The 15,000-nt window shown below is 34.8% G+C and overlaps 1 protein-coding gene across 4 annotated transcripts in view; it reads left to right on the plus strand.

Annotated features, from left to right (window-relative positions):
• The window catches only part of RAVER2 (ribonucleoprotein, PTB binding 2), a 92,364-nt gene that overhangs the window by 16,139 nt on the left and 61,225 nt on the right, over positions 1-15,000 (plus strand). For all 4 annotated transcript variants that reach the window (XM_079133685.1, XM_079133683.1, XM_079133686.1 and 1 more), the window contains exons 2-3: positions 5,042-5,108; positions 11,862-12,331. In XM_079133685.1, the coding sequence (XP_078989811.1) occupies positions 5,042-5,108; positions 11,862-12,331 (537 nt within the window). The remainder of the gene's footprint in view (positions 1-5,041; positions 5,109-11,861; positions 12,332-15,000) is intronic.

The following is a 15,000-nucleotide window of genomic DNA, read 5'->3' on the forward strand; positions in this document are numbered from 1 at the left end:
CAATTATACTCCTATGTATATTTTACTCAAATTTGATTCCTGATTTTATATCAAATAGCCTCAAACTAGAAACAACAGTAATAGAAGTGGGTATTTGATTTGTCAAATATAACAAAGCTATGTCACTTAAGATGGTATAATATTAGCACAGGACAGACAGAATGTCAAATGGGACAGAAGCAAGAGGCAAACAGATTCATGTATATCTGAGAACTTGATATTGGAGAGGGACAGCTCTGCTTATCCTCAAGGAAAGAACCGTGGTTTGATGGTTGTTCATATGGGAAAAAAATAAAATTAATTTCCATATAGAGAAGAAAAAATCCTATCTAACACTATATGAAAACTGCTTCCAAACTGACTAAACACTGAAATGTGAAAAAAATCAAAACTATTGGAAAACAAAAGAAAATGTCTACTTGGATAGCAAAGGACTTCTTAAGGCTCAAACCCCACAAATTTAAGGGAAAAGAGTGACAAATGAAAAACTTCACCAAAAGTCCTTGCAAATAAATAGAATGACAGACCACATACTACTAGGGGAGTATAGTTATAATTCCATTAATTACAAAGGATTGGTATTCAGGTATTTTTAAAAAATTCTTCAGAGGGGTAAAAAAAAACAAGCAGAATAGAAAAACTGGCAATAGTGATGTGCTTTTTAAGAAAATGAAATAAAGAATTGTCAAATGAACATGAAAAGATGCCTGTATTAGAGTTCTTTGCAGGAACAAAACCAACAGGATATACGCACAGTAAAATATTTATGTGTGTGTATAAAGATTTATCTTAAGAAAATGGCTCCCATGGTTGTGGGGGCTGGGATCTGTAGGAAGTGGCTTGGGCTGGAAACTCAGGCTGCTGTTGATGGTGTAGTTTGGTATTTGGTTTAGTTTTTTGTTTTGTTTTGTTTTTGTTTGTTTTCTGGAAATTGAGCCCAGGGGCACTTTACCACTGAGTTGCATCCCCACCCTGTTTTATTTTTTATTTAAAGATGGTCTCTCTAAGTTGCTAAGGGTTTGGCCAAGTTGCTGAGGTTAGCCTTGAACTTATGATTTTCCTGCTTCAGCCTCCCCAGGGGTCCACTACTGCACCTAGCTGCTGTAGTCTTTAGGTAGAATTTCTATGCCCGGAAACATTAATTTTGATCTTAAAGTCTTTAAGTGTATGAGGCTCCACTCACATTATCTGAGGCAATTTCTAGGTTACTTAAATCAGCTGGTTGTAAACATTTAACCATATGTGCAAAACACTTCCATAGCAACATCTAGATTGGTGTTTGATTAAATAACTGGATACTATAGTTTAATTGACACATAAAACTAACCATTACGATGTCCTACCTTATTAATCAGGATACAAAGTAAGACACAATAAAACATAATTTTATATACACCAAATTGACAAAGCTTAGTTTCTGACCAAGCATAGAGAGGATATGAATCAGCAGGACTTTTCTATCTGTATGTGTGTGATGAGAATGTGAACTGGCATGCTAGTCTGGAAAACAAGTTTTCAATTTCTTATAAAGTGAGTCATTTACATGCAGACAGTCCTTGAAAACCTTTTGTATATGAATGCCAGGAGATAAGTAATATTTACAAGGATGCAATAGAGTTTTATTTTTAAAATGGTGAAGCAAAGCAAATATTCATTGAAAGAAAAATGGAGACATGTCATACTAGAGGTTTTGAATGAAATATCAAATTCATTGAATAAATGAGTGACAGCCACATGAAATATGAGTGAATGTTAAAACAAATTGATTATAACTATCAAGGCACGGAAGATGAAAAAGCATTATACCATTTTTACAAAGCTCAAAAATAAGTAATACGAAAAAATATGTTGTTTGGGGATCCGTATCTGCATAAAATGCACAGCTGTGTCAGGGGGAAGGCAGAGGGATGGGATCGGGAAGACACAAAGGTGGATGCAACACTGGTGCCATGTTCCTATCCTCAGGCTTCCAGTCCTTCAGTTACTGGGTATGTTTCATTATTATGCCTCAGGATTCTGTATTACGGATAATCTTTTCATATTATCATCAAGTTACTTAAAATTTTTTACAAAAGTATCAAAAATATCAATTTCCATCTTCAAATCCAAAGCAGTGAGATTTAAAAGTCGTGTACTTTAATCCATAAAAGCCTTGTTCTAATAATAAAAACAAAGTCTGTGAAGGGCTGAGACAACAATGCGAGTCAGGTTTCTAGCTAAGGCCGACTTTCGTTTAGGAAGAAGGCCAGGCCAGCCAGAACAATGGTTAACTTTTGGTGGGGTGGGGTGTCATTGCGGAAAACATTGTGTATGGGCAAAATTTTCAGTTAGCTTCAGGGAGTGGTGGCGAATTCTATCTGGAAATATATTACTAAAACTACTTAATATCAATTTTGTTAAACTTCTCTTGCTCTAAGAAATTCACAAATGATATTGCTGATCAGAGAACAAAGGGTTTTCATCAAAAGTACTACTTTAAAATTAGTTTGTAAATTGATAGGAATGTCATAAAGCCAGATCAGTTATAGGGAGCTATAATCGTAGTCCTTTCAGTACTTTGTGGCAGAGCACTGTAGAATTTTGGCAAATGGTTATTAGGACTGTCTTTCAGGTTTTAAGTTTTTAATTTGGCCAACTTACCAGGGCTCAAATTGAGGGGTGACCCACTTTTGCCTGGGTCAAAACAACCAGGGCATGGAGAAAAAGTAATTGGTTTTTTCTTTGTAGGAAGCTTTGCAAATTGTCTTAGTTAGCAAATTCCATATCCCACATCTGACACATGATTAAAAATATGAATGGTTTCAAAATAAAATTTCTAAGTTGCAAAATATGTCTCTGAATATTGATGCTTTCTCTTAGGTAATTCTCTTAGCTAATTGAGTAACATAACATGTCATTTGTTTATAGAAACGTGATAATATGAAGAGCAGTATCATGTTTTCTTTATCTCACACTTGACAGCTGTTCACCAGTGAAAAGAAGATTAGTTCTGTACAACTAAAAGAATACACTGGATCCCTTCAGACAAAACCTACTGCATAAAGTATCAGTCAGTTGGCAAGATGTATTACGTTATGCTCCTGAGAAGTTATGTTTTTCTTAATGAAAAATGCAGTATAAATTTTCATAAATCCAAAAAAATTTGAAGCATACAAGAAATTATCATAGTAATAAAATACTCTGCATATTGATTATAGTACCATATGTATCAGCAAACAATATTTTAAAAATTGACACATGTACACATTTTAAAACATTTCTAATACAACTTATTAATAAGCATTACTAAATAATCCTCTATTTTTCACATGATAGGTGATCTTTTTTCATCCAACTTTACATTTTTATTCTTTGCCTATTATATCACTCTTCTTTCCTTCTTTCACTGGGTTAAAAAGGAAAATATTTCTGAACTTGTAACTGTCTTCTTATTTTCCTCTTCTATGCTGTTCTTATGATTATTTTTTATGAGAATTACTCTTATAATTGAATAGCTGTTAAACCAAGTTACAATTGTTTTTTTAACTGTGGATGGTGGTGTACTGTTTTGAAAGTTAACACTGGAGGTAAGGCAGTGTGCCATAGAGGTGAAGGGGGTGGCCCCAGCACCCGGCTGTGGTAAATCTCCACTCAGCAAGTTGCTACTGTACAACTTCAGCCACTTGACTCCCCTCTATTCTGCTTTTCTGATTTTTAATTAAAGAAACACGTTCAGGGTTTGGGGTTGTGGCTCAGTGGTATGTGGGAGGCACTGGGTTCGATTCTCAGCACTGCATATAAATAAATGAATAAAAATAAAGGTCTATCAACATCTAAAAAATATTTTAAAAAAGAAACAAGTTTAGTGCCTTATACCTACTGAAAGCTAAATAAGTTTTAACTATAATATAGCAAAAATAAGAATCATTGTTACTGAATTAAGGATTTAGGTTATATACTTATACAAACACCTGTGTATGTTGGGCTGGGGAGATAGCTCAGCTGGTAGAGTGCTTACCTCCCAAGCGCAAGGCCCTGAGTTCCATCCCCAGTACCGCAAAAAAAAAAAAAACAAAAAACAAAAAAACACCTGTGTATGTTTTGTTTAGTTATTGTTATATAGAACAGGTCAGTTGTAACTCTCCAATGTAGGGTTTGAATGTCCACCTATGTGATAGTCTAATTCCTTTGAATTTGTTACATATTATAAATAAAATCTTTAAGGCCATATATCAATTCAAATACATTTACTTTAATGTATATTTGGATGCCTGTCTTATGCAAAGCAATACAGGTTATATAGAAATACATAAAGTTCCTATACTCAAGTACTATTAGGAGCCAATGGGAAAGAAATTGAAACTACATACTATACTTCAATGATCGTTAGTTTATAACAAGGGATTTCTAAGTTAAAAATCTACAAATTGTGTATTACAAGAAATACAATGTATATTTCTTTATTCTGCATTATGCTAAAAAATTTGCAGGTGCATATAGTATACTACCTCTGTATGTAGCATACAAAATAGAAATAAATATTATATTTATTTCCATAAGAGGAATAAAATTATGACTATTGTTTACATCAAGAAGAATGAGATCACATTCTATGGGAAATTATCAGAAGCAACTTCATGAAAGAACATTTGAACTGGGATGTCAAAGCATGCATGGGATTCTAGTCAAAGTTTGAGACCTTTAGTGATTTGTTTACCCCATGCTAGATCAAGGCCTAAGTGTGAACAGAAATACAGAATGGAGACAGTGCATGCTACACTCATGAGACCGTAAACATACCGTTTGAGCGGGAGCATGGCCATGTGGAGGGGTTGCATGGGGGAATATATTTGGATGTGCAGGCTGGTGCCATATCTGGTGGGCCTTCCTGTCTTTAATTTAAATAAGTATTAGGGAGAATTCACAAAAGGTTTCTTTTTTTTACATCCCTAGCAGGGCCCTAGGGATGGTGCTAGTGGGGGTAGGCTAGTTGAGCTGCATTGGCCCTTAACTGAATTTGGGTGCTTATTGAATTCATGTTTTTTTTTTTTTTCTTTTTCAGGAAGTTCATGATTTGTTAAAAGATTATGAGTTAAAGTACTGTTATGTGGACAGAAATAAACGAACAGGTAAGATTTTGGGGTGGGGGAATATACATGCTAGAACCATAACATAGATCTATTAATTATTTCAGATTAAAAAAAAAAACAGTAAAAAGGAGCATTGCATAGAAAGATGAAATCCAGTTTCTATTACCTTCAATTCTATTCCTTCCCCCTCTCCTCACCTCCTGGTAGCACTATAGAATTTGATACCTATTTTCCAATTTGTGCATTACATTGTGGTCGTCAGTAGAGCTGTTCACGGACTGTTTTTTTTCCTTCTGGGCATGAGATAAGATAGTATTTCCCAGTCCCTCTTTGAAGGTCAGAGTGGACATGTAATTTGCATTTTGATAAATTCAGTGGGTGAAAATGGCATGTATGCCTTCTAGGTGGAAAGCTTCAGAGCCACCATGTGATTTTCTGCTTGCTGATCCTGCTGCCAAGTTATTGGGGAAGGTTAGAGGACTTTTTCAACGCAAGTTCCAGAGTGGTTGTAATGAGCAAAGCCTCTTTTTTACCTTCACATGGGACATGCAGCATGAGCAAAACGAAAACCTTTTGTTTTGTTATGGGCCACCATCGTTAAAATTGAGGAGCTATTATCACAGTATCTTGATTAATACCTGTAATTTTACTATATCTAGATATAATTAATGGTATTTTTTAACTTTACATAAATGGTATTCTAAATTTTCATTTGGCATCTTGCTTATTTTTTATTTTTTACTCAACATTGCCAGGGGGAGGGGGTTAGGGGTGAGAGAAGAATGGAGGAACTTTAGATTATGTAGAGGGAAATGAGAGGGAGTGGGGTATGAAAAATGGTGGAATGTGACAGACATCATTAGCCTATGTACATGTATGATTACACAAATGGTATGAATCCACATCGCGCACAACCATAGAAATGAAAATGATGTACCCCATTTGTGTACAATGAATCAAAAATGCAGTCTGTAAAAATAAAAAAAAATTTTAAAAATTGCCTTTCAGATCTTCCCATGTTGATACATATAACTCTAGTTCATTGATTTAAACTACTACATGTTTTCATATAGATTTATCACAATTAGTGTACCCATTTCTGATAGGCATTTAGTGTTACAATGTTGCAATACCTGTGCATCGCAACTGTTTCCCCGCAGTTGAAGTGCTGTGTCATAGGGTACACAAAATTTCAGTGTCACTAGGTATTGACAAAGGGATTAGAAATAACAGTCTTCTAGTTCATAGGACAGGGGTAGTGTCATATCCACCAGCCAGAATGATACACTGAATGAGCAAGAAGAAAACCTTTCGTTTCATACAGCACTAGGAAAAATAACAAAGGTTTTCCCTCAGGAGGGGGAAGATTGCTTCTAGACCAACGATGCTCTTGACCTACCTAGTAAAATTTAAAAGCAGACCAGGAAAGATCCAACTGTTTCCCTATAGTGTAACCATACCCTAAAACAAAACTCAAAAGTATTTGTATAAATATAGAAGTATCTAGCACTCAAACAAGACCAAATGTACAATATCTGGCATCCAACAAAAAATCATCAGACATTGCAGAGAAGAAAGAAAGTACAAACTGGGACTGGGGTTGTAGCTCAGTGATGGAGCTCTTGCCTTTCACACTTGAGCCGCTGGCTTTGATCCTTAGCACCACATAAAAAAATAAATAAAATAAAGATATTGTATCCATCTACAACAAAATATGTATATATAAATAAATATATATATGTAAATATATATATATATATTTTTAAAGGAAGTACAAACCATTATGAGGAGAAAAATCAATCAAAACTGACCTGATTGATGCAGATAAATTAATGAAAGACATTAAGCCAGTTTTTATAACTGTGTTCTATATGTACAAGAAATTCTAATAAAGATTGAACATGTTAAGTAGAGACATATTTTAAAAATTTACCAAATCACAGTTCCAAAGATGAAAACTACAATTAGCAGTGGGGTACATACTGCAGAAGAAAGGTTAGTGAATTTAAAGGTAACAAAAGAAATTATTGAAGATGAAATATAGAGGAAAAAAGACTGTAAAATATGAATTATTTAGGCAGGGAACTGTGGGACAACTTCAAGAGTCCCAATACTGGAGTAATTGGAATCTGCAGAAAGGATGTTGGTGGCCATGGTAAAACAGATAAAAGTCTTTAAAGAATTAATGGCTAAAAGTTTTCTAAATTGATGAAAACTCTAAGCTGATTAACTTAACCTCAAGCACAAATGTATAAAGAGAACTACAAGGCACATTGCAATCAAATTGTTTATAATTCACATTAAAAAGGAAATCTTAAATGCAGGAAGAAAAAAAAAGTTGTTTAGAGAAACAAAGATAAAGATCGTTACAGGTTTCATTGAAACCATACAAATGAGAAGACCGAAGGACAACATTTTTTTTTTCCTTTGTTGAAAATGAAAATAGTCAGTATAGAACTCTTTACCCATTGAAAATATCTTTTTAAAATTAGGGTAAAATGAAGGTGTTTTTCAGTCATACAACAATACTGAAAGAATTGTCATCAAACCTGCTTGGTAGGAAATATTTTAGGAAGTTCTTCAAGCAGGGAGAAAATGATACTAGATAAAAATATGAAACTACACACACACACACGCACACACACACACACACACAGAGGAACACAAGTACCAAATATGGTCATGTGGGTAAAGACTTTTTCTTAATATTTAAATCTATGTACAAGATAATGGACTCTTTAGAGTAGAAATAACAATACTGTATTTTTTAAAAATTTATAACACTTGTAGAAATAACATGAGTAATAGGCAATAATACAAAGACTGGGAGGGGAGATAGGAAGTACAGTGTTGTAAAGTTCCTGTACTAGTTATACATGAAGTGCTTAATATTACTTGGCAGTAGACTGTGATATGTTGAAGATGCACTGTAAGCCCTAAGTCACCCACTAAAATAACACAACAAAAAACTTCATTAATTGTAGTAAATGGTGTTTCCTTGAATTTCATTAGCAATGATGGCATCTGGAAAATGTATAATTAATAAGTAGAGTGATAAAAGATAATTACAGTCCTGAACTATAACCAGAGCTTTCTATAGTAGATATGAGAAAATTATTGTATTAAAATACAAACATTAGGACTGGGGATGCATCTCTGGGGTAGAGCATTTACCCAGCACTTGTGAAGTCCTGGGTTCAAGCCACAGCACCAAGGGGGCTGGTGCTAAACCAAACTAAAGTAGGATATATTAGGGGAAATTTTTTTGCATGCTTTCCATCATATTTGTCCCAATAATGAGTTAATTAGTAGGGCAAGCAATGACTTGTCTAACAGTTGGGACCAACTGTGGAATATTTAACACAGAAAAAGAGAGAGAGAATTAATTCTGAATTCCCTCATGAGCTTTCCACTTTAAAATGGCATCTGTCACTTCCATCAGAGCCAATGTGAGAAAAATTTATTGCTTTTAGTGAATTTGTGATCTTTGAAAGAAATGGAAGAAGCTATATAAGGGGAAAAGTGACCTTTTTTCCTACTGCTTGCAATTTTAAATTTTTAATTTCTACCATAAAATCTCTTACTTGGGTTGAGCAAATGCATATACCCAAAGGAGGAAAAATAAGAGATTGTCACTTTAAATGTATTATTGCTCTGTGGATGCATGCATTTATTCATTTACCTAGCACTTACCATGTGTCATGACTGTGGCAGTTGGTGGGGATACAGTCATTAGTAATTTCAGGAGTTCACAATTTACTAGGGTATCAGGCATCTAAACGAATTATTTTACAATGTAGTCTGATACATGCAACAATTCAAGCAATGTTTAAAATACGCAGGCATTGTAAAACCAGGACTGGTGAACTCCAGCTGGAAGACAGCATCAGGGAAGGCTTCCTGGAGGCCGAGATGCAGCAGTCCTTGAGCTGAATTTGAAATTCAACCAAGTAGCTGAAGAAGCAGGATCTTGTAGCAGGGGAACTGCATGTGTAACGTATAGATGCCTGAAACAACTTGATGTTCACAGGGAGCTACAGATAATTCAGTATTGTTAGAGAATAAAGAACTGTGTGGGGAGGGGAGGGAGTTCGGCCATCAGCAAGGCTGGAGTCAGACTGAGAAAGACCTCGCAGGGCGTATTGGCTGAGCCGGCTGTGGCTGCGTTGGTAATACCAAACCATTGCAGTCTGGGCAGTAAACAGACACAATTAAGCTTCTGTTTTTGAGAGAGTGCTTTATTGTCGTGAAAAAAAAAGGATTAAAAGGAGGAAAAGCTAGAGGGACAAAGTAAAGAGGATGGATTCAAGACCTATTGAAGGATGGAATTTGAGAACTCTTTTTATGCAGGAGATGAAGGAGACAGGGTCTAGGGTAATTCCCAGGTTTCTGATTTGTGAGTGTGAGGTTACTAGCTAAAATAGGGAACAAAGGAAGATGAGCAGTATTGAGTTTTTGTTTTTCTTGGTGGCAGTCGGATGAATAATGTTTGGACAGTCAGATGGGAATGTGTGTGTGTGTGGAACTGAATATTGGAAACCTTGATTTGGGAGTTAGTAGGGTACAGGATGCCCTCTTGGACCTCCAGACTGGGTTATTTGCTGTATTTAATCGCTCTCATAGTCCCTCCGACTTCCTCTTTGATGATAACACATTTGTGACTCATCATTAAACATTTTGTATTCCTTATGGGAGTGCGAGCTCTATGTTGAAAGGACTTACCTGTTTTGTCCTCCAGTGCATTTCCAGTGCCTAACATGGTGCTTGTCGCATAATACTGAATCACATGGGAGGAGACTCGATTGCCCTGAGGAAAGAAGGTGCAGCATGAGAGAAGAGCATGTACAGTTTAGTAGGGTATCAGGCATCTAAATGAATTATTTTACAATGTAATCTGTAAATGAATATTGTAATCTGTAATAACGAATTATTTTACATGTAGCATGTACTCTGCTGGAGCTGCTGGGTACGGGCACACAGGTGTTTCCATGTGTGAATCTGCCAGGAAGGACACCCAGGAGAGAGTTACCTTATAGCTGCCCAGAGGAGAAAGATGTAACAAAGGAAACAGGACGGAGTGCTCAGACAGCTTGGGTATTCGAGACCCAGGAAAGAGTACACAAAGGAAGTTAATAAAGAGAACGTTCAACAGTTCCAAATGCCTTGAGAATTCAAGTCAAATATAAACTGATGATTTTATGGCTGATATTAGGAACACAACCAGAACTTACAAACTGTCAGTTGGCTTATTTGCATGTTTTAGGGAAAAGAGTTAAACAATATTTTATATCAGCAAAAGGGGTGAAAGAAGATATACAGCCAACATAACTTAAACCAAAAAAGGATGTTGGAAACCAAGAGATATTCTCTCAATAAGGATGGCAAAGCTATTTTTTTCTCGTGTTGGAAGAGTTGGCTCCTCCTTTGGCAATGATTTCCTTGCATTTGGAGACCACATTAAATGAAAACTGTTTTTTTTAAACATTAACTTCATACTCAGTGTGGTGAGATGCTCACACTGAGAGCCAGCTACATGTGCGCTAAGACCAGTTGAGGGAAGAACAGATTGAAATGACAGGCAGAATTACCCATGCTATTTATATTCTTCCTTCCTTTTTTGCTATGTACATATTTTCTATATACAACTCATTATCCTGCTGTTCTAATTGAATTTGGGTAAATTAAATGCTTATATGGAACAATTCCACTGTATGTTTCCAATGGAGTGGAAGAGAGGAACTTTCTGGAGAGCAACTTACTTGTAATTTGTGGATTATCCTGTGTTATTTCTTTTAATAAGGGGCTTTCCAATTTTCTTAGAAAATTACTCAAAATATTTTTATTTTATTAGGAAAATAGATAAAATAACATGGCTAAAAAATTAATAGATATAAGATTTTTTTCACTAATTTAGAACCTTATGTTTATATCATTTGGGGAAATAGTACAAGGGATCGAACCTAGTGGTACGCTACCACTGAGCTACATCCCAGTCCTTTTAAAATTTTTATTTTAAAACAAGATTTTGCTAAGTTGCTGAGGCTGGCCTCAAACTCGTGATCCTCCTGCCTCAGCCTCCTGAGTATTCCCTCCTGGGAATATAGGTGTACACTCCCATACCTGGCCATATTGTATTTTTATTGTATAAATTATACAAATTTGTTGTTTGATGCTGGAATGATTTCATTAGGTACAGAGGACAGATTTTTTTATTGTTTTATCGGGTTTAAAATTAGGCTCTTTGTCTAAGAAGATCAGAATCGTGACCTTTTCATTAGATATTATTCATAAAAGTATACCAAAGTATATCATTGGTGGGTTGTATCAATCTAAGTAATCTGATTTTAAGAAAATACATGTGTGAGTTAATGAGAACTGGCTCTCCTCCTTTGGGCAGTTGGTCTTTTTGCTATACCTTCATTTTTTTTATGAAGGCTTCATAAAATTTTTGTATCACATATTGTTGGGGAAAAATTATATCTCCATATATTGGAGATTACCAAAAAAAACCTCTCAGTATATGGTTGGATTTTACAGTGGAACTCCTAATATAATTCTCATATGTCTTATTGAACAACTCGCCATGGAATTAGTTTAGTGAGGTGTCAGCATTAAGAAAACTGTGAAATTAAATTTTTAAAAATTGGCGCTTTGCATATAATAGGGGTATAATTTCATGATAATTTTGTTTCAGAAAAATTGTGTGTGGACCTAAATGTATTTCTTACTGTGGGTCACAGTTTAAAAAAAAAAAAAAAAAAAACCTCTTTAATTCACTTTATTATCTTCCAGCTTTTGTTACCTTATTGAATGGAGAACAAGCCCAGAGTGCAATTCAGATGTTTCATCAATATTCTTTTCGAGGCAAAGACTTGATAGTTCAACTCCAGCCCACAGATGCTTTGCTATGTATTACCAACCTGCCCATTTCTTTTACATTAGAAGAGTTTGAAGAACTTGTTCGTACTTATGGAAATATTGAGAGATGTTTTCTGGTCTACAGTGAAGTTACTGGCCATTCCAAAGGCTATGGATTTGTGGAATACATGAAAAAGGACTTTGCTGCAAAGGCTAGATTGGAACTATTGGGTAAACAGTTGGGAGCATCAGCACTCTTTGCACAATGGATGGATGTTAATCTATTGGCCTCAGAGCTCATTCATTCTAAGTGCCTTTGTATAGATAAACTCCCTAGTGACTACAGGGATTCAGAAGAGCTGTTGCAATTTTTTTCCAGTATCCATAAGCCTGTATTTTGCCAGGTATGTATTTTTAGGAAACCACCTAGAAATTTCTGTGTGTATATCTCTTCTATGTAAACTCACACATTTATTTATCATACCTGTATGAATATCACAGTGGTAATTTGATTCTGTTCTAGTCTATAATGAAGACATCAATCTCATGTGAAATTTTATGTCAATTCCTTCTGTTCAAGGGCCAAACTATATTGTGTGTAGTTCCATATGCCTTAGCAAATCCATGGCTTGCTCATTCCCCTACTCATTCCATCCATTTGTCCAGCCATGTGTTGATTAATCCATTTGCTTATCCAACTCTTAGTTACTACTCTCTCAGTGCCAGACTCTATGCCAAGTGCCAGAAATGCAGAGAATAGAAGGATTTTCTCTCTCAATTCCTCAAAATTCTGTAGAGGAGAATAACAAGTAGGCAAGTAATTGCACATCCTGTATGAAGAGTGAGATAATGGAATATAGAAAAGTGTCACGAAGTTTAAAAGGAAAACACACTTCTATCTTAATGGAGTCATGGTAGGTGAGAGTTTAGAGAAGATCCTGAAAACTAACAATGCTGGTGAGAAATGTCAAGTACTTTATAACAGTAAAATTAAATATATCCTAATAAATAGACTCTCTACTGTATATAATTCCTTCCCGTCCAGTTATTTGACAGCAACTGATTATTTCTGTTCCCTGTCTTCATTTCTTCCTTTTCTTCTTTACCACCCTCCCTTTCCTTCCATGCTCTTTCTCTTTTTGCCTCTCCTTCCTTCCTTTTTCATTCTTTAATCTTACATTGGTTGAATTCCTACTATTTCAATAGAAATTTTGGAGTTGGAGAGTGCATGTATGTATGTATTTAAATTAACAGATAAAATTGCATGTGTTTATCATGTATAACATGATATCTTAAAATATGTACACACTGGGAAGTGAGTAAATCTAGCTAATTATAATATGTATTACTTCACAAAATTATCTTTTTTATATTTGTTTATTTACTTATTTTGTGCATGCCAGGCAAATGTTCTACCACTGAGCTATACCCCCAGTCCCCATGATTGTCATTTTTGTTACAAAAACACTAAACATTCACTCTCTTAACATTTTCCAATAATACTTTGTCAACTATAGTCACCATGTTGTGCAACAGACCTCTTGACCTTATTCTATCTTAAATTTTCTATCTTTTGACCAACATTCCTTCAATCATGCCCTGCCATTGTCCCACCTGCTATTATCCACAATTCTGCTCTCTAATTCTAGAATTTCAAGTTTTTTAGGTTCTGAATATGAGCAAGACCATGCAGTTTTATATATTTATATGTATATATATTTATATATATTTATATATATACATATATTTTTTCGCTATATTTTTATATATATGTACATATTTTTTGCTGTATTTCTTTTGGTTTTTAGTAATATATGTATGTACATAAATATGATTAATGCTTCCATCCTTTTTCTTACATTTCCACCCCTCCAATTTCAATATAAGCATCAAAGAAACCATTCAAGAATTTTATAAAATTAGAATATTTTGTTATAAAGTTTTATCACATCTTTATCTAGTTATTGAAGGTTGATTGACTTATTGATATGCTATTCCTATATATTAGGCCTCTCATAGCAATATCATCCTGTAGCCATACATAATTCTTTGTAGCTGTAGTTGAGGCTCTGAAGCAAATATGAGGGGAAATGCCAGTCATTATTCATTGCATTTGAATTATGAATCCCACAGTGACAGCAACCTTACAGCTAGATTACTGAGTCTAGCTTTACCCAGACAGAAATGCTTGCTACAATATTTTCGAGTGACCATTTAGCTTCCCGAACACTTCAAAATGTTGCGAAATTAACTGGATCCCAAGTTGAACCATATGTCTTTGAATGGCTTTCACACTGAGCTGAAATATTACTCTCTAAAACTACTGATGCCATGGAGTTAAAATGATTTTGTCATTTGGAAGACTTAAAATTATATTAAATCTTGTGAAAGAAGGGAGGTCATCATAATGAAACAGGAATAGTAAAGAGTATTTTAAAATTTTGGATTATGAACACAACAGAATTAGAATTCTTTCTTATCAGTGAGTCTGTTAAGCTCAGGCCCTTCTGCATGGTAAGTTTGCATAGACTATTAAAGACAAGTCACTGTGATCAAGAGACCAAAGGGATTGGTAGCTTTTACAAATTCGATTTGAAGTTCTGGCTTAGATTATGAGAATACAGTTGTTTAGAAGAAGTATGCATTTTCACTTTTTCCTACATGATTGGAAAATGTTTGATGGACAAAATGACATTTGAGGACAGTTTTAAAGGGAATAAAGCACATGAAGGAAAGATAGAAATTTGGTCTAACTTTACCAAAAAGTAGAAGTCAGTTAAGTTTTCAAAATAACGGAAACTGAAAAGAACTAAGAAGTGATTTATTTGTAATAATGTCTGAGATGCCAAACCCACATAGAAGTGTTGTCAGTGTGTCTGCTCAAAGACGCACAAACCTGAATCTTGTCACATTGATCACTTTGCAGCATAAATGTATTTAAGATAATTCAGACATGTTCAAAACTTAGAAACATTGTAGTATCTTATTTTGTTCTTATTTTTGCTCTTTGTGCCAGTCTTTACAGATCCAGGACTTTAGTATCTTCCCTTACACTCCTACAGGTGGGTGACTA

This window comes from Sciurus vulgaris (assembly GCF_902686455.1).
Source record: "Sciurus vulgaris genome assembly, chromosome: 1".
Lineage (NCBI taxonomy): Eukaryota > Metazoa > Chordata > Mammalia > Rodentia > Sciuridae > Sciurus > Sciurus vulgaris.